General features: G+C 30.1%; 2 protein-coding genes across 5 annotated transcripts; both read right to left on the bottom strand.

The window, feature by feature from the left end:
* LOC110999661 (schwannomin-interacting protein 1) lies at positions 1-21,785 on the bottom strand. Of its 4 annotated transcripts, none has more exons than XM_022268834.2 (12): positions 21,731-21,785; positions 12,790-13,102; positions 12,534-12,697; positions 11,416-12,410; positions 10,977-11,062; positions 10,788-10,885; positions 9,216-9,342; positions 8,549-8,755; positions 8,172-8,347; positions 7,581-7,721; positions 6,174-6,307; positions 1-5,300 (listed from the first exon to the last, which is right to left on the bottom strand). In XM_022268834.2, the coding sequence occupies exons 2-12, from the start codon at positions 13,094-13,096 to the stop codon at positions 5,219-5,221; spliced, it is 2,517 nt and encodes an 838-aa protein (XP_022124526.2). In that variant the 5' UTR covers positions 13,097-13,102; positions 21,731-21,785; the 3' UTR covers positions 1-5,218. The 4 variants fall into 4 exon arrangements, with proteins under 4 accessions (XP_022124526.2, XP_022124525.2, XP_022124528.2 ...); XM_022268833.2 differs by lacking the exon at positions 21,731-21,785 and adding an exon at positions 19,023-19,244; XM_022268836.2 differs by lacking the exons at positions 8,549-8,755; positions 21,731-21,785 and adding an exon at positions 19,023-19,244.
* Positions 21,786-23,629: 1,844 nt separating this feature from the next.
* On the bottom strand, positions 23,630-26,698 carry LOC110999669 (activating signal cointegrator 1 complex subunit 1). Its single transcript, XM_022268844.2, has 7 exons — positions 26,335-26,698; positions 26,117-26,216; positions 25,906-26,038; positions 25,622-25,750; positions 25,244-25,401; positions 24,758-24,930; positions 23,630-24,109 (listed from the first exon to the last, which is right to left on the bottom strand). Exons 1-7 carry the CDS (start codon positions 26,444-26,446, stop codon positions 23,853-23,855), a joined length of 1,062 nt encoding a protein of 353 aa, XP_022124536.2. The 5' UTR covers positions 26,447-26,698; the 3' UTR covers positions 23,630-23,852.
* Positions 26,699-27,525: the final 827 nt, after the last annotated feature.

The raw sequence follows: 27,525 nt of genomic DNA, 5'->3' as shown, positions 1-27,525 counted from the left end.
TATACAACATTTATTTATTTATTCAGGTATAGTGGTATCACGTCATCAATGGATTTGAAGCACGCCAAAGCATTCATTTAAATGCGAAATGTTTATAATTTTAACAATTATTGCAATATCAGTATGTATATCTGTCATTTTTTATAAAGAAAAACTGAATCCCTGTGAACTGTCTCTTTTCATCACAGCGTACAAACAATTTGACAGAAAGAGACGTAAGAATTTAGTTGATACATCTGATTTAATTGTTATAAGTGGGTGGCGCATTTAAGACCACGCAAATGGGACTCGTAAAATATTATATAATTCAAATCGAAGAATCCTTACTTGGTTTACAATATCTGTTGTTTTTATTTGACATTTACTATCGAATACATTTAAATAACACTTTTGAATATATTTAGTGTGATAATTATTACTACGACTCTTTTTTTAATAATACAAAACAACTTTAACTTCTAAAGAACCGGCGAAATTTAACGGCCTCTGTAAACTTGTTAAATTTAAGATGAAACTGTATACAACAATACATTTAAAATAAATAGACATGTATAGCATTGATTTATCGTTCGTGGTTTATTCGTCGGACTTCGCATGATTATTCGAGAATTAAGTCGAATACACTAAGGGCATGTTTCACAATGTATGGATAAAGTACCAAATAACTATGCAACACATAAATTATTCGAAAGATAAAAGTTCAGAATAAGATACTTTGCGTATCATGACGAATAGACGCTATCTGACACTCGTGAAACGCAAAAATACTGTTTATCCTACCAATAAGTAATAAATGGCTTATTTGGAACTTATTTAGATATTGTGAAACAGGCCCTAAGCCTTTTAAAAATATTGTTTTATAAAACACTTGTATCCAATCTATAAATTACATAAAACATAATTCACATGTTTCGAGATCTTTTTCAATTCAAGTTAGTTTTAACTTCTATTGAGATCGGTTGTTCGAGGATTCATACTTTCGATGTTAACTAGTATATTAGTTTAAGTGACTTAATTCGTAATGTTAGCTATGAAGAGAAAGAATTGTATTAATTTCAGCAATGGCGGCAATAACGGAAGTTGTATGATTTTTCCGTGATCTAAAAACCTGCTCTTGCACAAGCTTATCCTAAAAATAACATAATGGTAACTTAGATAAAGAAAGGTCAACTCGTACATAATTTTAGTTACGATTCTGCAAAATACCAACAATAAATGATAAATTAATGTTATCGCGAACTTCTTTAGAATTTACTGAGATTACATAACCTAAATCATTGATATGTATACAAATGTAGAATCAACACAAAGAAATCCAATCGAGAAGACCTTTCAGCAAGAATAAACTAAAATACACAACCAAAAAATAACTAGAAAATATCTAAATTCCGACTGCTAGCAACAAATCCAATCGAAAATAAGATTGAAACTAAAAATAATATAAAAATAGGTGGTTTGCAAAATTAAATTCGAAAAGCTTGGTGTCCATAAATATACAAACACAATTAGGTATAAAAAAGTAAGAAAAATAATAAATGCCTTAAATAATAATAATGCCTAGTATAGTTTAATTTTGCTAACTTTAAAATCCGCTATGAAGATTATTAATTGCAGACACATAATAAAGTCAAAACGTTGATCGTAGATTTGATAACTTCATGAAACTGTCAAATAAAATAAAACTAGCCATCACACAGTAAATTATTGAATAGGTTAACTTTTATAAACATAATTTCCATACATTAGTTACCATTTGGAATCGTACAACTTCATTTTGAAGTATCATACCGGCAATAAATGTAATGAAAACATTCATTCAGTTTCATAAAATAAGTGATCAAATCTACGGTTCGTTTTAAAATATTATTTAAATCTCATAGCGATCAATGTAGCACTGTAATGGTTTTTATTTGTAACGATATTAGCAATTACGGAATGATGAAATAAAACCTTCCCAAATTAACTATTTTATATCTTATCAGAATTCTACTAATAAAAAGGATTTTCATCCCTATATAAAGGTACTTTTCTATTATGTGTGGCTGTACTTTAAAACGCATCTTAAGTCAGGAACCTAATATTAATGTAAAAGTCCGAAAAGGATTTTTAAAATCTTGAATAAAGACAGCATGGAGTTTGTTACCACGGTTCTTATCTTCCTTTTAAAATATCGATAGTTTTGAAATTTATTAACTGGAGACACGTTTTAAAGTTTAAACTTTAAAGATCTAATAGTGAAATATTTTGACATGTATTGTGATTAGTGCGACTATTTGCATATATGTACATTTGAGTTACACACATAATATCAAACTAAATAGTTAAAGCTCAGTCGAGATTAACGCTCTCTGATTTACATGTTTGTAAAGAAATTGTAAGAAACGGTTTTCATACAATTATTTGATGCCTTACGTTACCTTGAACTCAGTGGGGCTACTGATCCGTCCTTTCCAAAAGGTTAACATTCAAGTACGTAAATAATGGATAGTCATAGAAACAGATCTAGGAAGATTTATATCAATTGAGGCTTAGTATGGTAACGAGAAGAGATTGTTTTATGGCTTCACATCATCTAGTATATAGTCTGTTACATGCGTAAGTATTTTAATTGAAAATAGCGCCATCTATGGAAAATCGACAAAATCATTTAATGTTTAAATATCATGAAATTCTAAATTCAAATCGTTTCGTATCTATTAGTAATGCTTTAAAAATAAAACTGTTATTAATTAAATATTACATACTTTTTCGCATCATGGAGCTTAGAGCGTCCCAATCCGTTAGTTGAATATAGAAACCGAATTACACTTGGTCCAACTAACGTTGCCTTATCTAAATAATGAAAAAATATAGCGCGATGCTTATCGCAATTAAACTAAGCAACTAATCCGAACCCTGTTTATATCAGCCCGTCGTGCATTAACTCTATGATGAGCACTATTAATGAAAAATATTATCCTAATATGCAAATCACAAACGTCACTAAATCTAATTGGCCTTTCATAAATTACGTCACATTTTATCAATGATTACTTTTAGATACCTTTTAATAATAATGTTAAAAAAAAGTTTTCAAAACATTTTTGTTTTTCATCTAGAGTTTCCCTTACTACTCAAGGTCTAATAAACCAATTGAAAAAAAAATTAAAAATATACTAACACCGTAAAGATTTGAATTTTATCACGGTGTTAAACCTAAAAAACTTCTAAATATACATCTGGTATAGCATCGCATAGGGCTACAGTAAACATGGAATCTTTCTAATATGAAAAAGGGAAATCATATGTTCTAATTATACTTATCTGATTAAAACAAATGTTCTGTATCTCATGTTAAAAGAACTTTCGCTCTAGTTGTTAAATTTATCTGTATAAAGCATGGCTGAAGTCATAAGTAAAAAAAATCTAAAGGTAAAAAATGCATGACTTCAGAAGTATAGTTGTTTATACGACGTTTCATTATGCAATGATCACTCCACTTGTATCTATTTCAGTAACATTTGTAACGAAATATACATCAAACTGTCAATGTGACGTAACTTGTGACAGGCAATTTTTTAAATATCGAACTATTGTTACAGAAACATGAAACAAATATTGAATATTAAAAAAAAAACTCTACCTGTTGCTTTCAAATGAATATGCAGTACGTAAAATAGGAACTGGGTATTTGAGTAGTGTAATTACTAGCACTTTATGTAATAAATTAAATTGTCTACTATTACGGAGAAATGACTTATATTTTATATTTCACTTGATATTTTTTATTGATTATTTAAACCACGAAATACAACAATTAGTATGGGAGATTTTGTATGAGACGCGGACCAAATGAGCGTCTTAGTGTGGAAACTGAGCCCACCATACTAATATGGGTTATGTTTGTAATGCAAGCTTGCCAAAGACATAGAGTCTCGTGTGACTCATGAAAACATTTTGCAAAACTGATAATTGAAATAGTATAATTCCCTGGTTTAAAAATCGAATCAAAATAAGAATAGAAATCATCTGTTATCGTGTATGACGAATTCACTCAACATATAAATGCCAGACGAAATTTCAACTATTACATCCTATAATACTACATAGATCCCGGGAACATTACATAAATCAAGGAGAATGACCAAACTTGACATCTGTATGGGTTCGCACAAGGTTGAACATTGAACCACATCGATTTGGGACAAATAAAGGATTTTTTATTTAGGTCCCGTCTCTTTTCGTTTCGGTCCCGTTTTAAATAAACAAAATATTAATGATTATTAAGTTATTAAACAATAATTAATAGACGAGAACAATAGATTGTGATTGAGTATGATTAACATTAACAAAATATCTATTAGCTTTAGAACCCGGTAGAACTATACATCTATTTATATTTAATGCAAGTAAATTTAAAAACTACTATTAATAAAGACGGTCATTCTCCTTTCGAACTATCGTATTTTTAATGCCAATAACATTTGCCAAGATTATTGATAAAACGTTGCACCATAAAACCTAATAATATTAATCCCATATTATATTTATCACTGGGTATCTGCAAATAGCATATTGCCTAAATACAAGTATAAACATTATCCAATTGTATATACTAGTTCCATGCATTGTAACATTGTACTATGACTACGTAAGAATTTGAAATTGTATCAATAGAAATTCTTTATCGGATCTCGAAAAAGTACGGTAGATACAAAAAAATATACAATGGGCACGAACATTAAAAAAGATATTTAAAAAACAATTCTTTAATTTTTTAATAAAATATGAAGTTTTGAAAGTTCTAACGAGTCAAATGTCTACATAGAAATGACGTTTGACGTCTGACAGTGCTCAGTACTTTTACTACAAACTATTGTCAAGTCTCTCTATACGTCAAATTTCGGAACGAAACTGTCGAAATTGTCGATCTCTGACAGAGCAACGCATAAATGCTTGAATTTTATGTGAAGTATTTGAATGTATTTATTGTTTGTGCCAACTATATGAATATAGTTTTAATGGTACTTCATTTCCATACCAATCTCGATTAGGGTAATTTGTATGAACCACGAATTAACTGACAAAAAATATATAGAAAAATTATCACTATTATTATGAAATAAAATTATTTTAATATTTTTACCGCACTTTTTCTTTGTGACCTATAAATTATTTCGGTGTAATAATAACAGGAGGTTCTGATATAATATCAATAACATGAATACCAAACCGATGTTTATTTGTGCACCAGTGCGGTGAGTCGCCTCACTCCAGATTTGGCAGGGCCTTTGGACTTCTTGCTTTGTTCTTTAACACCTCTGAAAACAGGAATTTGCAAATTAATATTACGATATTTTTAGCCTTTGCATAATGCCTTACAATAACAGTCAAAGAAACATATTTCTGACACCATTATATTACATATATACATATTGGTAGCGCAATGTATAACTTATGAATGTCAATAAAAAACTCTATCCTAACCAAGTGTTTATTAATAATAAAAAAATAGTGATTTCACTTAATATTTATTAAAATACTGTTTTTTTATATGATATTTAAAAATGCTGATAAACAATGGATCACCTCGTAAACTAATAGTAATATGTACAAATGTACGAGTCGAAATCGTTAAAATTTAATTTCAGCTAAGAGGCCAGCAAATTTTTTTATTAATAAAAATTTATCAATAAATAATTATTAAATAAACAAATAATATTGAGCTTTATAGTAGTATCAAGACAAAACCAATCCCATTCATTTAAAAAATTAATAATACATGTTAATGCCTGATGCACAAGACGCCTGCTACATTATATGAATGCTTAATCAAAATACTTTGTAAGAAATGTATTTCAGCACAAAAAATACAATAATATACGAATTAAGAATTTAATTAGCAAAAACCATTGTACAACCCAGCTAACCTTGAAATTCAAGTTTCCGAGATCTGGGCTTGCAATATTTTTAATTAATTTCGTTATTATGACTTACTTCAATTTATGAAGTGGATTTAAACGTTTTTGTAGTAAAATATTAACTAGATACATCTTTGTAATAAAAACTGTTTAAATAATTACTGAAAACTGTTTAAACACACCAACCCCAAGTTTTTTTGTTGTCGTCGTTGAAAATTAATTCAATGTTGAATTATACAAAATTATTAAAGTCAAAAGGCAATAAATACTCACAAGTATCGGGTAAGGTCCTCAATATCAACAAGCATAGAGTCTTGCCCCATGTGTAATTCGTCTCTGGCCATCAAAAGTTTGACAAGTGAGTCGTTAAGACACTCAATTTGAGAGTGCAGCTCATTGACAATTACCTAAAATTTAAATATGGAACTTATAATTATTTCTCAATATTCTTATGCTTTAGCTCTCGCTCTCTCAGCGTGGGTGTTATTCGAATGCTTAGCACTAAGTCTCGACGCATCAACTTCAATTTTACGTAAATATGGAGGACTAAGGCAATCAAAACTAAAGGTTTGAATACTTCAGCAGTAAATTTAGCATAAGAAATGGTAGGTAAGAAATTTAGTGAAGTATTAATTGTTAATAACAAATACTCTGCTATAGACATTGCTTTTTAATTAAAAGGACTTTTCCAAATAAGTTGAGTTCTATACGAGAATACTATAATATATTATATACCTAATACTTTAGATTAAATAGAGAAAAACCTAGCATATATGCTATACTATCTAATATAATATATGCTATGATCTTCAAAAAGTCAAATTCAACAAATCGCATACATCAAAATTATACATCTACCCTCAAAATAAAATTATAACAATACAAGAAATCAAATGCATATGAAAAAGTCGTATTTTTACAAAAAACAATAGTCATTGTTGTGAAGATACGCGTGACTCGGTGGAGTTAATCGTAAAACGACACAAGGTCATGCAATAACGTTATAACGTAAGCAACTTTGAAATAATGATGTATTTATTTGCGTTATATATTAAATTACTATATTCATATTACAAATTGTTATTTTTATAATAGAAAATAAAATTTTGTAAATCTGTATTGTATGTAAAACTAGCGACCCGACCCGGCTTCGCACGGGTGCAATGCTGATACTAAATACACTATAGAAAATCTGTAAACGTTGTATATAATAAAACTGTGGGTTATCCATAAGACATATACCATCACGGACTTTTCTGTAGACCTTTTCAATGTGTATAACTAATAACTAATAACGTAATACTTAGTACATTATTTTGATAAAACTCGTAGGGTTCAGCCTGCGTTTGCAATGTAAGCGGAAAAAATGTAATTATTTACGACATCACACATTAGAAACCTCAAAAATAATAGTACTTCTTCACTATTTAATGGATGTTATTATACATATAAACCTTCCTCTTGAATCACTCTATCTATTAAAAAAAACCGCATCAAAATCCGTTGCGTAGTTTCAAAGATTTAAGCATACAAAGGGACATAGGGACAAAGAAAGCGACTTTGTTTTATACTATGTAGTGATAAATCTTTCTAAAATATTCACATTTCATTTTAGGCGTAATAGGCGTTTCGTTTGTTAATTATTGATTTTTTTTTAATTTATAAAAATGTGACGTATACCTGTAATTGAGCTATGTTCATATCAGTAAGTATCTGCCTTGAAACGCGCCGACGATCAGGCGCAAGTGGCACGTTGGCCTTCTCCATACTGCGACGTAACATTTCAGTGACAGGTGATACTGGTCGACTTCTTCGCTCATGCTGTAATAGGAAAAATATTATAAAGTACATTTCAATGCTTTACTGGTAATATGTATAACGAACAGAAACAATTTACATCACACATTGTATTCATATTAAAGAGCCAAGGCAAAGAAATTCTCATATTTTTATTGAATTGGCTTATATAAAATATGTTTTCAAAAAAATTTACGATTTCAAAGTCTATTGCACTAAAAAGTAAAGTTTGGAAGTCCTTACGCTATATATTGAATACAATAAAATAAAAATACAAATGGAGCTCAAACTTCGCGGGTTTTGCACATCATAATATGAAATTATTCATACAATGAAAAATATGATATAAATAAATTCACACATAGTACCTAAATTGCAGATCTTGCTTATTTGTTAACATTGAGCTTAATAAGTAAAGCTTGTTAATAGTCAATCTAAACAAAACAAAAAGTTTAAGAATAGACAAAAAATTACCTCCATTTGTATGCGGGCCAATTCCTTCGCTTGTGCTAAGGCAATTCTAGCTTCAGTCTGCAGTGTTGCTTGCAGTGCATAGAAATCAGATTCCTTTAATTCAATCTGATTCAAAGATTGGGTTGAACGGGTTTTTGGTGATTTAGATATTAAAGATGCAGGGTGCAACTTGAAACCTAGAACACAAGCAATCAAAAGGTTTTGTAAAGTATGATTTGAACTGTGATCCTTTTATAATTTATATACAATTATCACAAATAACTAATGCATGCATGAATGTAAAACATAAAACAAAAACTTTTGAAAATAGAACCAACACCAATAAAATAATCAGAATGGTAACATATATATTTATACAAACATTAAACAATTCTCACCACTCTGAACTGTGTTTATTTTATCTTGTTTTGTTATGTTGACAGAAAGTGGTCTCGTCTGATAGGGATGGTTATAACTACTCTTGCTGAATATACTTGAACGTGATAAACTTTTACTATTACTACTAAAACTTCTGTCCAAGTCTGAGCATTGAGATTCATTATCAGAAGCTGTCTCATTCATGATACATATTTGTAAATTTTTTCCTGTTGATTTAATGAATAGTTAGCACAGAATCCCATGGCAATTGATTGGACATTTCTGCATTGACATCAATTAGAAATTGTAGACATGTGGTAAGATGAAAATGATTATAGCCTAAATGTCACAGACAACTAGTTCTTATGGACAATTAAGCAATTCACAGTGATTGTATATATATAGTGAATACCTTTAATTTTATCAGCAGAAATGTTCAACCAAGCTTACCTGATTATATATAATCCAGAATTATAAACATGATAAATAAAGACCCAAAGCAAACATTAGAGTGATGAACTTGCTTAGACTTAAGATAAAACATCTAAAGAGAACCCAATTTGGCAAATTATAAATTATTTTCATAATTTGAATATTGCAGTTGTTACTTAAATTAGCAATGGTGATTAAATGATTATAGAGTATATGTTTATTCATCTAGATGGTTCTTAAATCAAAGCTTCTTACCATTTTGTAATCGTGAATGTAAGCTGGGTTTTTTCCCTGGCCGGTCGGTGTGACCCAGACTATAGTATTCTTCTGAATCTATACCCATAGCTAACCTTTTCCTGATTTCCTCCCTATCATTTCGTTTCTAAAACAAAGATTTATATAAAAGAATTGTCAACAAAAAGTAATTGCAAATCCGAAACAAGTTACTGTACGTTTTTGTTATAAGGTTCATGGTCAACTATTGTTACAATCTTAGTAAATTTGTCCAATATGTTAGGAATATTATCTGAAATTATTGGCCATTCTATTTCTGTTTGAACATAGTCACCCCCACTTATGACTCTAGGGCATAATGCTTCGTTATCATTATAGATCGGAGGCGCTGTTTGTTCTGGGGATTTACCAATTTTCGCCTTAAATATTTGAAATTTACGTCTCAAACCAGTTTTATCTATACCCTCTTTATCTGTCGTTTCTAGAGATGGTTTACTCAACTTCCTTTTAATATTACTTAGTAAACTCTCAAACATCTTTAAAACTATTCAGTCTTCGTTACTTTTTGGCAAAATAAATGGCACAAATATTAATTTATAACTATCAGCTATGTAACTAGGAAATAAGTTTATACTTTAAAACAAAACATTTTTTATTATAAAATTTAAATGTTGATTGTTGACAATGAACAAAGCTGTCTAGATTGACAATCCTTTGGTTTGACATTATTTTGACATATAGGACAAGGACAAGCGTGCTGTTTCGTGTTCCATTTCTTTAACTTTCCAGTATTTGGTCATAAAATTTTTCACATTAAAAAGTTTTACGAAAGAAGAGATCAGAACAATATTTAAAAACTTACAAGGCAGCATATATTATCAACAGATTCATGGTTATCGTACGTTATTGTATATAAATCCAATAGAAATCTTGTGTCCTTTTTATAATGCCTTTGTTCAGGGTGAAAATACGGTAAAGATGTCATCACAATAACAATACAACCACGGTAGTTTTAAATCTTTTCACTAAAACACTAAATTTGACTAAAGCAAATTGCAAATACTAATCACTGTGCAAGCGTCAATACGCCTGCAGTGTCTGCGACTTATGTAAATGACTAAGTAGGTGGAACCTACTCAGTGTCTGCAACGCTGAATCACTTAGAAAGGCACTTGTGCTTCAAGTTTGATCGGCAATTTTTAACTGTTATTATAATGATTACGGGTATATTACTATAACGAACGTGATCCGCATGCGATTGTGTACGTGTACTGAACACAATCGTAGTTACCGTTACTTTGAGGTTCATTTTAATGTATATAGTGTTTCACAACATATTAATAGCGCCTAACATTTTCTTTTTATAAAATGTATGTTTTGTACAAGTCACTTAACTTAATTTAACTTAACTAAGTTATTACTTACATCGTACGAACTACTATATACTAATATTAATGTTACTGTACTCGCATAACTTTTATATAATACATTTCTTTCACGTACCTATCACTATTCGCCTACAAGTTCTCGTATAAAATTATTAATTTATGATATTACATAAAATAGATGTTATTATACCTAACAATTACTTACACGTCTTTCTGCCTCTTTCGCGGCCTTTATGTAACTTTCTATAGTGTCTATATCTAACTTCGGCAGCGCTGTTTCTATATTATAAACATCGAAGGTATCTGTAAGTGAGAATATAAAAAAATGAAAAGTAATTTCATGTCAGTAGATGTAAAAGAAGAGGTGAAAATACGACGTTATTATAAAACTTACCCAACTCACTGTCTGCTACATTATTAATATTATCTTGAGGGACGGACGAATTGTGTTGAGCATATTTGGAAGGATCTTTAGGTCCACTAAAATATTAATAACAAAAAATTATTATCGCTTTTTAATTAGCTTTTTTGTGTTCTTGAAATACCTCATTTATTCTTCACGTTATCAATATTCTTGAAAATAATTTCACTCAAAACGCTATTTAGCCGCTATGAATCAGAACATAAACTGATATAAATTGATCAGCTTCGTGAACTCATCAATTCTATTTAAAACTACACGTACATTCTGCCAGGCTTAAAAGACGCATAAATGCATGACGAAAGCTCATCTAGGCTTCAACATATCCGTGGGTAATATATGTAAACAATTATTATAAGGTGTGTAAAATGTAAAACAAATTGTATGGGTTAGATAATGAAACCGTACGCACCTTTGAGCCTTTACAGGGTTTTTATTCGGAACACGATGGTAGTTGAGTTTATTTAATTGCCTGTTGCTTTCATAATGAGTTTGACTGCGCGTGTCTTTCTTTGAATTTGACGTATTGCTTGACTTCATTAATATCCTGTTGGAATTCCCATCAGTGATTATAGGCCTATCTGCCCATAACTTATCGCGTTCTCGCATTTCATTTAATTTGGGAATTATTTTTCTTAACTCTGTGCTTAGTTGCTTGATTGTAGTCTCTACATTATTGCTTAATTTTTCCGCATCATACTCATCTTCATTTAAATTTATTTCTTCCTTTCCATCAGACAAAGCCGCATCTTGTATTTGTTCGTGACAGTTATCCAGTAATAAGAATGTAGGCCTGCTCAAGTTAATTTCCATTCTCACATTAACCTCATTTGTTTGATTCATGTTGACAATATTTACTTCACCTTTAGCTTCATTACTTGATACGTTTGTTTCAGTACCAACATCGCTCTTTACTAGTTTTTTTATAACATGATTTACCACCTCACTTATATTATTGATTGTAGTTTCGATTGGTTTTTCAAAATTGTCTTTTATATCTTTTCGAAGATCTTCCAAGTCATCTTGAATATTAATATTGTAGTTTAATAATTGTTTAATTTCATCTTCAATTTCTTTGTTAAAATCGCCGATTATATCTTTTGTATTGAAATTATTCTCTATATCATTTCCTATAAAAGTAATATCGCAATTTACGGCATCATCATTATTGTTATTGGATGAGATCGTTTTTAGAAGATCAGGGATGTCACTTTGCTTGGTCGATTCGAAAGTGCTATTGGTCAATTTACTTAACTGGCCGTTTGTGAACTCTGATTTATTATTGTTAAGCTCCTTGTAATTTTCATTAGCATCCTTTATTTCAAAATCAGTTATGTCCGTATCAATATCGTCGTCAGTCATTTCATTTTCAGATTGATAAAAGTTTTCTATATTTGAACTATACTCCTGTAATGTTGAAAATATATGATTACTAAAATTAAAAAATAAATAGCTTTGTAAAAACACCACTGAAATGTTGAACAAAACTAACCATTACACTACACTAAATGATTACAATACGTGAAATACCTGAAGTGTATGTGCTAAATGTTGAAAGCCAGGATAATTTGGATTTACAATTCCTCTTGGTACTCGATGAATACTATCCTCCGACATTTCTTCTGTATCTGATATATCATAAAAGGGTTGTTCTTCGTTAATCGAAGTAATATTTTTTGAATCATTGGTATTTACTAAAAACACACAAGAAATATTTTATTATTACATATTTATATATTTTAATAAAAAATCAGTATGCAAAAGACTACTATTATTTTATGCTTACCTGTTGTAATAATGTCTCTTGAACTGTTTGTAATAGTTTCATCAATTGTGTTATCTGGTTCTAGTAACCTGCTCAATTTATAGAGATGGTTACAGACTGAGGACTCATTTGTTCTTGAATTAATAGAATTAAAATTGGTTCTATTGTCTATATGCTCGTTGGCATTATGCCAAAGATGAAAGTTATCTATGTTACTGCTTTGAATTAAACTATCACTTTTTACTCTTCCTTGCGAATCTCGAAGTGATACATTTTTTCTATCTACAATCGGTATGTTGCCATTATTAATGTCATTGCGAATCCTCATGATTAACTGAAATTAAAAAAATGTACATGTAAGTTTTACGTTGTAAGAGACGTAAAATAATAAGTGTATTTTACGCTTTCCTCAAGGAAATCCTACTTTAGAGATGAAGCATAAGTAAATCAATAAAAAGTTATTTCCTTATATAATTTAGATAATTTTATATGAAAAATATAAGCAGAAGCAATAGAGAATATTAAGTACCAACTAGGGTCTCCGAGAACCATTTGCGGATTGCAACCAATTATAATAGTGCCTGTAGACTATTACATTTTATAAGTACCTACCTATAGACCTGAACAGAGATAATTTCGCTATGAATAGAACCCACAACTTCCAACATCTTAACAGTAACATATACAATCGTGCTTAAACAAAGTCCGAGTACCTTTCGTAATAAGAATAGGTATTTAACGTTTATCTCCATTTATAATTATACCAACCTAAAAAATATATGCTAAGCTCCTTTGTTTCTGTTACCGAGATTATTATTTACGACTTGCTAGTGCAGTTGATCACATGGATTTTCATTCATATTCATACCTTTATGAATATGAGTAATTTCAAATTTATATACAAATCTTTGTTTATATGAAGCAGTAATTGCTTTGCAAGTTATTATGTAATTCTACTTTCTGTTGCTACAATCAAAAGTCTATTAAATGTTTATCGACGTTTTCATCTTTTCAAATGTATGCGTTCTTGTTAATATATTCAAATGTGAGCGATTATCAACTCTGGGGTGAAGCATTCGATCTCCGATTGTGCATCAGTGGAACTTTCACACGTACGGAATTAAGACTTAATCGTAAGGTGAACGAAAAGCTGGCATAACACTTTAAAAATGTTTTTTAAGCCTGAAAGAAGTGAAATTTTACCGTGAATTCGTGAATGCCGTGTAATTAAACCACGGACCAAAATAAAAATTATAAACTTCAAGTCGGTCAAGGGTGTAGTACTTATATATGAGGAATACATTACGTTATTCACGACAGTTTAAATAATGAATTGCGTTTCAGTAATGCCTGGTTCTAAACACACAAATTTGCTATGACAGTTTACTGCTTTGCAGTTTAAAACAATAAAAAAATGTTTTCAAATGCGCTTTCTATAAAAAAAATCTGATCGTAACGATTATTGTATGTATATGATATAAGTATCAAAATTCACGTGAAGTCTACTGATTTTATGTGGAGAGTTATATACACAAAAGCTAAGTAAAAATATAATACTTTCAACAGTTCTTTTAGAAACAATAAAAATGTAATGCTTTGTTACTCTTATACTTTTATTTCAGCATATAAAATACAGCTACGTCAACAAATATGGCCAGATGCCAATTCAGTTTCATTCTTTACGAAGTCTTTTCTTCTGTGGATTTTATTTTCAGTTTCGATACCTTCCTACAGTGTTTTAAGCGCGACATATATTCTAGGATCTTAGCGCATACAAACGCACTAGCAAACACTAAGATATAATTCTATAATTAATAAATTATAATTCGTAAGTTGTTAATTACATTACTTAATTACGTGACTTTAATTTTTATGTGCAAACTTAAAAAGTAACAATATATTTTAGTAAAGAATCACCACTTTTATTATCTGTACAGTGCCTTACGTAAAGATATTTTAAAAGAATTCAGATAATCAATTTTAATTCGATTTCGATATTGCTATTATATTCCAACCATATAATACAATTAACTTAAGAGAGCATAGGTTAACTATAAAAGTACGTCCGTAAGTAAAAAAAATCTTATTTCTATTAAACGTTCTATTTAATCCGGCCAAGCACAGCAAGCACTTTAAAATTAATGCGGCCGCAATGTAATTTCCTTTTAACTAGGATGCTCTAGTTATATCACTCTGACTCTACTTAATGCTAAAAAGGAGTGGGTCAATGGCTCTCTGCAATATCACGATAGTCGAGGCCTCTTCAGCTGTCACCAACGTTCATGTGCTCATTAATAAGTACTGTATCTGCAGTACATTTATATCAATTAATATATTCTAAAACACAGGTTAAAAACCTAATGAAATATACTTTCGATTGATTCCTGGTTATAGACAATGTAAATAAAACATTTTAGAAACTTGGCAAAATTTCTATTTTATCGTCGCTTCGTAGGAATTTAGTAGGAAAATAAAAACCATAAGGTTACAACGTTTTTTTTCGTTTTAGTAACCAAGAGGCCACTTAGGTACTCCGGGTAATATCTAAAATGTCTTCCATACTCTTTACAGAAATGAAAGCAGAATATTGATCCTAAGAAATAATAGGGCAAATGAATGATTAACAAAGGAAAATACATGTCCATCTTTTACAATTATTGTTATTAAACGTAGAATTTATTATATTACACGCTTATATAGTTTTAGGAGGAATACAAAATCTTGAGTAAATGTAGACTAGGTATGCTGCATTTAAGATTAATAATAGATAATCTATCCACAGATAATCTATTAAGTCGGTTTCAATATAAATCGCGAAATTAAATTAAATATCGGTGATAATCTCAGTACCCTGATATTATATGGATGCCTACCCATGTAATAATAATTATCATTACGCATTATGATATAATAAAATATAAAATTGACAAAACTTTTTTTATGCTAAATATATACATAAGTTACCGTCTACTGATACGCAGAACGAACTAATCAATAGTTGTTTTTGTTATTTGGAGACTCGTAACTGTGCCGTTAACTACGTAAGGCTTCTAATTGTTAGTAATGAAATTCACACCCGCTTTCAGCGTATAATATAACCTATTAAGTACTATATTAGTATCGAAGATTATAAATTACTTTATACTGTTGTGATATTAGTGCACGGTTTTTAAAAAAAATATGGGTTTTTTAATTGAAAGACAAAGGTCAAACCGTGAGAAACGACGGATGTATCAACAAAGTCTCTATTGTTATGAAACTAATACAAAGAAAAAAACAAAGAGAAAATCTATTGCGTAATAAAAGTCATTTAAACTGTGGAGATTGGCGAAAGTTATGGTTATTTTGTACTTATTAGCATATATATTAAAAAACAACCAAATTAAATTGGATTACGTCAACAAATATAAAAATGTTATATTAAAGTCATTCCGTTTATAAATTACATGTAAACATTGTATTTTATAAAAAAAAGAATATTCAATTTTTTTTTTATCTTAAATATAATTTATAAACACAAAACTAAAAATTATTCCATTCCTTCAAAGAAGAGCTGGGAGTAAATTTAAATTTACAATTCATTAAATTTTTTTGACGTTCATAAGTGTACTTGTTTACCTATACGAATAAAGATATTTTGACTTTGTGTTTGAGCTACAACATTGCGTATATAATAATCAACGGCGCAAAAAGCTTTTATTCGTGGAATTTGCTTTTAGTTAAGTGTGTGGTATGTAAGTATATTAAGACGTAAATAGGCGCCACCAACCGACAAGTGAATGACATGACTCGGCGCGCCCTCGCCCTTCGCCTCTTAAATTTAATGGCCACTACAATGATGGATAACACGAAGTACTCTCAACGACCCTGTTAAACAATTTTCCATTGTATACATTACTTAATTTTTTCCTTTATAATGTAAATCGTCTCCCTCGTGTTTCAAAGTTCTCGGAGTTGCGTGAAAAATTGTATTTATATTAAATAATAAATACGAAGGTATTTAATTCGTTTGTTCCCAAAATACAGCCCAGATTTTGCTAGATTGCTATTTCTTACTATAACGTCTCCTAATAGTAGGTTTATTGAAATTAGGTTAGCGAAGTTACCGCGATTACAGAAATCTAAATAGTGTAGTGTTTTTAAAGCTAAGCGAATGTGTTCAACATAAAATATTTCACGTGAACCTACAGTGAAATGTAGGCATCATATGAATAAACAAAACCAGCGGGCTTTAAACAAAAGATTCACGAACAATAGGAACAAAAAAGCCTAACGAGACAGCCACGTTTCGTTACGATTCGATCAAAAGCGTTAATTTCAACTCAATGCATTTTCGTGTGCTTTGAAATATGAAAGAGTAAAAAGTCAAAAGACGAGCTTTTCCATCCGACATAATTTACAGCAACTTGTCTATCATAAGTGTTACTTCGTAGAAAATGATTAAATGGTAACTAATTCCTACTGGAAGCTTCCCAAATTGCTACACTGCAAGTAGTAATACACGATTTAAATTACGTGAAAGTAGGTTAGCTATTATTCTTATGGACTTCAGTATAGTATTGATACTTTGGTATATGAACCAAAGTAATACAAAAAGTAAAAAAAAATGTTTTTAACAGAACAGAACATAATAGAATAGAACCGAACAGAATAGAACAGAACAGAACAGAATAGAATAAAACAAAACAGCTAAAGCCTGCAAATACCTCCCCTATTTCTGAGCTCCGAATATAACTTTGAACCATTCGGTGTCGGGACCCGGTCCGTGGTCCGATATTTTAAGTTTAATTGTTGTTTTTCATTTTTAAGTGAATTGTTGAAATTAAAACACTTTATTCCATTGTTATCATTAATTAAATGTCAATCATATACATAACATGTACAGGTATCACTTATTCCACGTCATTAAATTAGAATCTGTAGGCATCCCTACTGATCGGCAAATGTCTGAATTTCTACCATATATAGTAGATACTTATATCCTAATTTCAAAATATTTCTAATGCGTAATAAAGCAATGACTATTTCAATAAGAAGAATAAGGTAAAAAATTAAGTATAGATACGAAAATGAAATTATTTATTAAAAATCGGAAAACTTAAAAATTACTGAATTTTATATACATATACAGGTACATAATAAACGCAGTCTTATTCTTAAAAGCTTAATATACATTCTTGTTGTATCAGTATGGACAAATTAAAATACACGTTTCCATCAGCGTCACTTTTATAAATGGATGGAAATTATTCAGACAGTTTGGTTTTGAGTGAATTTGAATGATTTAAGAATTGATCTAGCTATTATTAAATGTAAACTATTATTTAATTTTTTATTGATTCACGGATGTTAACATGAATTTTAATACAGTTATTACGGATACGAGAAGTCTTAAGCGAGTCACTCGAGACTTAAGATATAAAAACATTCAAAAACAAACAAATAATTGATTTGACTACTGAAAACCTGCTTGGATTTGATTATAAACTGTACTAACCCCGAAAACCTCAACAAAATCGAAATAAAAAAATAAATAGTATTTTTTTTTATTACATAGGCATCATAGTGTCATATTAAAGTTCTTTCACTGTTCCTTTGATTATTTAGTCCGTAATCATAGCGAGTAAAAGTAAATGACCCGTGAGGCCATAATGGGGCTACGGCGTAGGCGTTCTCTACCCTAAGTTATATTTAATCTATGATATTTGCCGTAATTAACTTCAGTATAGCGGTGAAGAAACCTAAAATTCTCAATTTATTGAAAACGACTGCGTACTATAAACCGGAGATTGTTATTGTTTTACATTATTACTATGTTGAAGTTGATATTTATTAAAAAATACATTATTAATTAATATATAATACACATTAATATATACAGAGATACAGAATATAAGCATAACCTCTGTAAACTATGTGTGTGTAAACTTAACAAATGTTTAATACAACCGTATCTTAATTAATATTTTTGCGATATTTTTATTTGCTCACAACTAAAGTTCATATGTCGATATTGTTGTATGACGCTCCCTGCATACCATGAGGAATCAATTTATATCGTAGATTCATTTCTAAGTGCTACCGTATAATAATATCAGATATGAACTGAAATGAAGTGGTTATCATAAATATTATCTCAATTATAGAACTGCACTAAAGATGACGTCATAAAAAACTAGGATGCATGTATATCCGCAAAGACACAGGCTGTGAATTTCGATCTTCTCCGCTTTATAAGAACATTGAAATTGTACCTTTTAAGGGCGCCATCCTGATAGCCTAGCGTAGCCACTGAATAATGAATGCACCGGGCAAGGTTACTTTTTATAACGTCCGTGTACACTGAGAATCAATGCTGCATCGACACGTATTAACTTAGTCTTTCTAGGCGTATACGACTATGTTCAATAGGTTTACGTCACTGGCATTAATGAGGTTACTGGTTGGAAATGTATGTTCGTATGCGACGTGCACCCCGCCCGCCTTTCACTTCAAAGTGATCGCGTGGAACGCCCGCCCGCCTCCGCGGCCGTCGCACCGACATTCGGCTGCATGCCTTGGGCGGTTTTTCATTTAGATTCTACGTAGATATGCTACGACTCTATTATTGAATTGAAAATGTATCATAGAAAATCTATTTATATTATGTGTATTATATTTCACTCGCATACGATGAAATATTTACATATTACACGGCGCAGTTATTGCAATTTTGTGTACAAATTTACGGTTATCATTATAAATAATTTAATTGCTACAAAAATGTGAAAAACATCCTATATCATCGGTTAGTGCCATCTGTACTTCGCTCAAAAATTAACTTTAAAGTTCAAATATCTTAAGTTAGTTAATTCTTTCTAAATTGAAAGGAAAATTTACCCTACAATAGATGACGCCAGTACACAGATAAACGAAGTTTTCCACACAGAGAGTTGCTAGTCTACGACAATAGAGGGCACTATTTTTCAAAGATGTATTGCAGCGTTTAGCGTAGAAACATAATGAAATAGTAAAAATTATTATTATGAAATAGTCATTTAAATATATCGTGGAAACATCTACAATTGTCAACATCATACATTTGGTTAGAAATATTTCTGAAATAAATTAATATTTCTTTCTTTCTCAAATTAAGTAATATTGTTAAAACGCAATTAAAATTTGTATCATCAATAAATTTGTTAATGAGAGTTATAAGTCGTTTACGAATATGTAAAATCCTTAATATTTTTGAACCCAAGGCTTATCTTTAGACAAATACTTGACCGTGTCGACATACTTGTATATATATTGTAATATAGTTCTTACCTATATGGAAATGGGTCGAGATCTTATAACCAAACGATTCATAAGTCGTTGACCAAAAAGAGCATAACTCAATATCATTGAATCAATGTCAATCGACAAAGCTATGAATTGTTAGTATGCACCTACTTACATATCCGTATACTTTTAACTTGTAATCATTTATAACACTAAGCTTTTTTATCAACAGTTTGTCAGTATATTTATGATTTGTATGGTATAGGCGTGAAAGTAATTATAAATATATTTTAATTACATCATGTAGTACTACAATCAAATATTACCTAATTAGGTACATTCTGAATAAATTAAACACTATGTTTATTAAAACACAGTCGCCAACATGTGTAACTATATAAAGAGAGTTAGTTCTTTTGCGAGATTTAGTAATGAAGAGGTTAAAAATATTCGTCGCAGCGTTCGCGTTGTATAAATGCATAGTGCCTATATTACATACCACCTATGTTCTTGCTAGGGGCCGAAGTAACTGAAGTATATTCTTAGGGCTGGCTTGGCATAATCCAATTTAGTATTATATTACTCCCTTGTTAGTAAAGAAAGTAGTACATTTTAGAATTGAAAACGATTGTTTAGAATACTTCATTTAAAAACCTGGGACGCTAATTTTATTTTGAAATACTTAATTGCGATATGAATGTGTGGAGCTTTTCTAATAATTGGATCAATAAAGTATTTTGTATATACATCATATTTTCCTCAAATACTAAAAAATCAAGATCTTTAGATACCTTGGAATGCTTCCCAAATTGTAATGTTCCCCTCCGGCTTTCGATCGATCCCGTAGAACATTCATCATACCACTTAATACTCGTTTTAAATGTGTTTTATTCTTATGTTAACGTACCAAGTTCTCAGATATTGTTGTAATTTAATATTTAACGTTATTGTATATTTTCATAAAATATCATTTATTTCACTTTAAACTTTAAAAGTTAGGTATGTGAAACATTAATAAAGCCATAACTATTTTAACAAATAAATAAAAATTGTATTCAATATATCTTGTTTATCCAACCTATTTATAGACAAACGATATATAATTTTGAGGCATTTCTTACAAAAACTCTACTGAGAAGTAAAAGAAACTTGAAATCTTGAAAGGTTAAATACTAAAAAAGTTTTTGTATGGTAGTGACCCCTATTTGATTAAACCTGGTTGAGCCGAAACTTAGAACATTACATTATGTTTTACGGTCCCTTTAGCGAGCAGACCCTTCCTTTAAGTATCTTTCCATCGCGTAACGTTTAAAGGTACAATCAAATTAGAATATAGTCGTTAGGCACTATCACTCTAACTTGTGATATATTAATTACTTACTACCTTAGACTTGTCCATAAGTATCTTATAGTATGAACGTCATTATATTTAATAATCTGCAATTATTTCTAAGACGAATTATATGTTTACTGTTTACGACAAAACAGAAATAACTTCATGTTACCTAAAATTTAATTTATATAAATATTTATTAAAATACATTTTACACCATTTAAAAATATAATATTTGAGATATTTGATCATAAAAATAACAAAAATGTCTTTTAACCTAATCCAGCTGAGCTTATTCCCAAAAATAGTAAATATTAATAGTTTAAATGTATAATAATTTTTTCTTTATATTATAAATAATCTTACCTTAAACAGGCAACGCGATAATACGATTACACACTTACAAAATGCGTCTTTACGTCGTCGCTGCTACGTATCTACTGACGCACCCCAGTTCGCGTCCCTCGTAGACAGCTACGACATTGCTACGAAACATTCAAGGCCTTTGATTTATACGATTTTCAGGTTAAGGGCTTTTCTTGGCAGTATTACTTGAACAATAACTTATCGGATTCGTTAGATAAGGAAAAATCTGTTTGAGACGCGTCAGATTTATCATAACGCCGTAGATCACTCAAAGTTCAAATATATACGTAGAAGTGTTACTTGCAACATTAACAAAGAAGTAAAATCTAACCAAAGTACACTTTGTTAGACCAAAAAAGCTGTATGTATCCATTGCTAGTCAAGTAAAAACTTATACAAGACTTCTTGGTTGCAACCAAAACTTCAAGCTTGCTATTAGTATATACTTACTATAAAGCAGTCCAGATTCTTATATTTAAGATTTTTTTAACGTATTAAAGTAGCTTAATATTTAAGTTAAATAAGGGTAATACTTTCGTGGTTACTTAAGCTCTCGTTATGGCTCGAAGACGATGGACCTTGTTAACGATTATAAACTTTATTTTGTAAGAATACAGTTTAGTGTTCATTGGCATTATACAATTGTTGCGTTATCGAAACTAAATTGGGTATCGAAACTTCTAGCCTTTATTCTTCTATAATTTTTATTTGAAAAGCCAGAAACTGAAACTGCCAGCCAGAAAACTGGCCGTTTTTTAGACTGACGTTTTTTTGAATTCCCATTTTAGAACTCTGTGGTAATGTAGTATTGCTTTTATTTGACATTTGTTTTTGATAATTGGCGGCAAATCTAAAACTCTTAGAATAATAAGACAATTATTCTAAGCTAAAACTCTTGTTGCACGTGAAAATTAACCTAACGCGAGAAAATTTTCGGTCAATGATTTATTATGAATTTCGTAGTGGAAAGCCCACACACAATTCAAAACAACAAAGCTATAAAGACTGCGATTAGGTGGGCCTAGCAAAGGATATAAAGATGATCCACGTGAGGGACGTCCTTTAACAGCAACTATTGAATATAACATCAGTGCTGTGCGACGCATGATTGAGGAAGATAAGAGAGCGACCTATCAGCAGATACAAGCAAACCTAGGCATTGGTATGAGTCAAGTTCAAACAATTTAGGCGTCAGGAAGCTTTTCAATAATTCCATCGAATCCGACGATGTGTAGAGAGGAACGGAGATGACTTCGACAACTATACAAATATTGGCAATTTTCTACATTAAGCCGTTTTCCATTTTCTAAACTTTTTCAGTGTTACCTAGGTAATTAATTAAGTCTTCGTTCAAAGGCTCTTTGTACAAAGACGTGAAGAGATGTACCTACAACAGCACAAAGCATGAAGGATGCAAGAGATGCAAACAGGCCAATGCCTACAGATGGACCTATTTTGTCAGGAAAACAACTCCAAGTCATTCCCCTTCCTAGTGGGAGTGCCAGAGTTGTATCACTATCTGTCATCTTGTTATATGGGACTCTCGGAGCCCATCTATAAATATCATAGTGTAGGGTAGTATAATACAGATTACAGAATGCACAAATAAATCATTTCCACTTTATACTTTAACCAAATTAAAGTTATTTTATTTATAAACATTAATTTTGATAATTATACATAATAATGATAATAAATATAAATAATTATGTATATCAATAATAACACCTAATTAATTATTTAATTTTAATTATTATATGATTACAGTATAAAAAATAGAATATAATTATGATCATGGGTTTATGGAATAATATATTATATTTAAAAGGTGACGGAATAAGGAATGTAGCCATTGTAAGGAATGTAGACAAGAACAAATATATTTCTTATCTAATAAAAAAAAAATGTAAACAAGATTTAATTATTATATATTTTTATAAAAACACCTTAATAGTTTAACAAATAAACAGAAAGTATACAAAATTGAAGAGTTCGATCGCGCATCATTGTCGAAGACATTCTATAATAAGAAATATTCCTAAATATCAGGCAATGTATTTAACAGGAAAAGACAAAATACAGAAGAGAAATTATTAGTTTCAGTTTATTTATTTAGTTTCAGTTATAAACTAATGACGCAAGTCGGTTGATAGAAGCCATCCGGCGCTAAAGATTTTCTTTGGGATAAATGAATATTATTAATTTCCATAACACCAAAGTCATAATCATTAAATTTATCCAAAATTTCAGATCCGTCGAAACTTTCCCTTCTTTGTTTTGTAGGACTGTCATTTTCCATTGTTTTCTCTCGATATTTAGAGTTTAAAAGAGTAACATGTATTTTAACATTATCGCGCCCAAACTGATTTGCCATAAGTCCTGAAAATATATTTTTAAATTTATGGGTAAAAAGAAACATCACACATCATATTAAAATTAGAACCACTAAGATAATAATGTTGTGAAACACAAATACAATACTAGTCAAACAACCCGATTATGGCGATCTGTAGACTTGTTATTGCCGACATTTTACACAGAAGTGAAAAACCCAAAAATAACTTTTACACAACACAATAATTTTATACAAATAAAATCGTGAGAGTCTGTTTCACAATGTTCGTTCGAAGTATCTTATTCGGAACTTTTATCTTTCGAAAAAATTATTGGTTGCATAGCTATTTGGTATTTTAACCATACATTATGGAACAGGCCCTTAGACTCGTGCAGTAAAAAGACGCCTTTTATGGTCGATCTTAAGTTCAAAAGTCATGAGTTCCTCCCAGAAAAACAAAACAAATGCAGAAACCTGTCAGCCCCTTGTCTCATGGCTGGCTTCTGGTGTGTCGCGGATTTTTAAACAGATTATAAATAATAACCAATCATATATATATAAAGCCATCAAAATGTCATTGAATTTTACATTAATACTCTACATTGCATTGGTTTTAATCCATATATTTCTATATTTGCATTATGTCATGACAAATAAATTACATACAAATGTTGTAACTCCTTAATACGCACCCTTTTTTATAAAGAACTGAGCTATAGCATCGATCATATCCTGTAAAACGCCTTTAGGGGCATTATCTTCTTGAACAGAGCCATACAATACATCCATTTCCTTTGGATCATCATTCATATACGACAATCCTTTTAATCGTAACTTAAGTGGCAAGTGACTTTGTATTATGGGCCTAAAATACAATTTAAATCAGGCAATGCATTGTACTTTCATGAAACTTTATTAACCTAACCAACCCATTATGACGTAAATTTTTTGAAGTCTATGGTCAGTACAATTTTACTTATCAGTGGCTACACCTGTTTTGCACGTTTGATTATATTGCATCACTGCAGGCCATTGGCTACCCCACGACGGCCCAAACCACAGTCCGACTCTCGCAAGAGACGCATGACAGACCTAAGCTCAGCAAAATAGTATCACTTAACAACAGATGAGCCTCCTGTCTATTTGACCCCTGTTCTATAAATAAAAAGGAAACTTACATAATATGATCTTTAACTTCTGCTAAGTATTTTGATGCAAGCAGCCTTTCTTCGTTATCCATCAAACACATTACACCTACAGTGATATGTAACTTACTAGCTCTTATAAATATAGACTCATCCAATCCTCTACCTTGACAATTTTGCAACACCAATTCCTCAAAACACAAGACAAAAAATTACTCTTTAATAGTCATGCTTACAGATGGACCTGTTTTGCCAGGAACAGAACTCAAAGAATCTAATTAGAATTTTATGCATTTATAACTTTATTTAGAATTAATAATAAGGTTGCCTAACAGTAGTTAAGTGAACAAAAAGTATGTCAGTACGTTTGTGCATATAACATTTTCTATTTTAATATTGTTTTGAAGTTACCTTAAAGTTTTCAAAATTCTTCACTATTTCAGCATTATTCATTGGAAGGGCTATAAAGTGTGTTGATTTTTGCTTCATTCTAGCCGATGTAACAATCATATTGATTTTCCGTCTTGCAGCTTTTACACTCTAATATTACATTTAAATTTAGTTAATAAAAATCAATTAAATATGATCACATTTCTTATAGGAGTTGGAAAGCTAAATAAAATATCTAGTAAATAATGAAAAATACGATTAAACCATTACAAGACACAGAATATGTAATTTATTGTGTTACTTACTGGAATACTTGGACCATAAATAACAACATCTTTGTTCTCTCCCATTCTTGGGATTTTTATGTCAGTTTTGGTGTCCCTTTGAATACGCATTTTTATTGCACCTTTCTTACCAATTATGTTACCTAAATAATGTCTGTAATTAAACAAAATCAACATTAATATTCCTTACATTATGTTTAAAATTCATGTACAACTCTTACAAAAATCATACTTAGATATGTGAAAAGTTGTACAATATCTGTCTGAATCAATCATTTGAACTTCAAAATCAGTGTCAACATCACCTTCCTGCAAATCGTGGTAGGGCATATCTAAAAAACCCAATCATATCAAAATAACTGTGAATGTAAAACTAAACTTCATAATAAAACTTTTAAATAAACAACTAGAAGTACAGGTGACTGGTGAAATACTTAAAGTAAATATTACCATTTTCGTATAGATCATGCTCTTGGTGAAAAGCAACATCCACGGTAGGGTCATTTATTCTGTAACATCTACCTTCAATCCATATCAATTCTGGCTTAAGAATATCGTTCATAATATTGTCTATTTACGAAACTTAGTAAAAAGTAAAACAGGAGTAATGTTAATTTTATTTATACCCAAGGAGCAAATAAATGTAAAATAATTGTAAACTTTTCCAAAATAATGTCTCAAGTCAGGTAGTTTCGTTGATTAATGATTGAAGTTTTTACATTACGTTTACGCAAATCTGACGAAATATTTACTTATTTTGTATTTTACTTTTTACTCTACTCTATGTAATTTGACTATTTGACTACACTCTATAGAGTATAGACCATGGAATTATGCTTGATTAAAACGACAATTTGATTAGATACAATACAGAAGATAAGAATGAAGACTTTAATGAAGTTATATTTTAAACAGTCTGTTATTGGTTGTTTTTTGTCTTCACGAATGGCCACTCAAACTCAAACTCTTAAACATATTCAGATTATTGATTAATTACTATAGAAATAATAGATATCATTATTTTTAATTTTGTTAATTTAAAAAACACACATTTATAATTTTAAGAATCACAAGTCACAACGCATTTGCGAGTGTTTTACTTTTATGGTATGGTAACCCTTTAGAATGTTGTTGCTAGCTTTCAAATGTAAACCTGTACTAAAGTGTAAGAAAGTGTTGTAAACACTAAACATTTGCTTAAAACTAACCTTTAATATAATAAATACTTGATACAATGATACATATTGTTGCATTGCATTTTTTTTGCTATGATTGATTAATATAACTTACATTAATAAGGTTTTATCATAGTTACTTAGTAATTTTCATATCTTCTTTAACTCAAGAGCATAATAATCTGGATTATTTTTGATAAATAGTATTACTGCGCTATATCCGGCGAAATACTTTATATTTTGATCAAATTTGCCTCAGATGAAATTAAAGTCCCAGACAGATAAGACAGATATAATAATATTTACTAGCATACCACGTCATTGCTCATTCGACTTATCCTGACTGTTTTGTGTCACTTGACTTACCTATAAAAAAAACAATTATCGATATTTTGATAAATAAATAATTCTTCAAACGTGATAATACTAAACACGCTTTTTAAGGCTCGAACAGTGTTCAAATCGG

The sequence above is a fragment of the Pieris rapae genome, chromosome 16 (genome assembly GCF_905147795.1).
Source record: "Pieris rapae chromosome 16, ilPieRapa1.1, whole genome shotgun sequence".
NCBI classification, from domain to species: Eukaryota; Metazoa; Arthropoda; class Insecta; order Lepidoptera; family Pieridae; genus Pieris; species Pieris rapae.
Note: the sequence above shows the minus strand (reverse complement) of the source record. Positions and strands in the feature narration are given on the sequence as shown.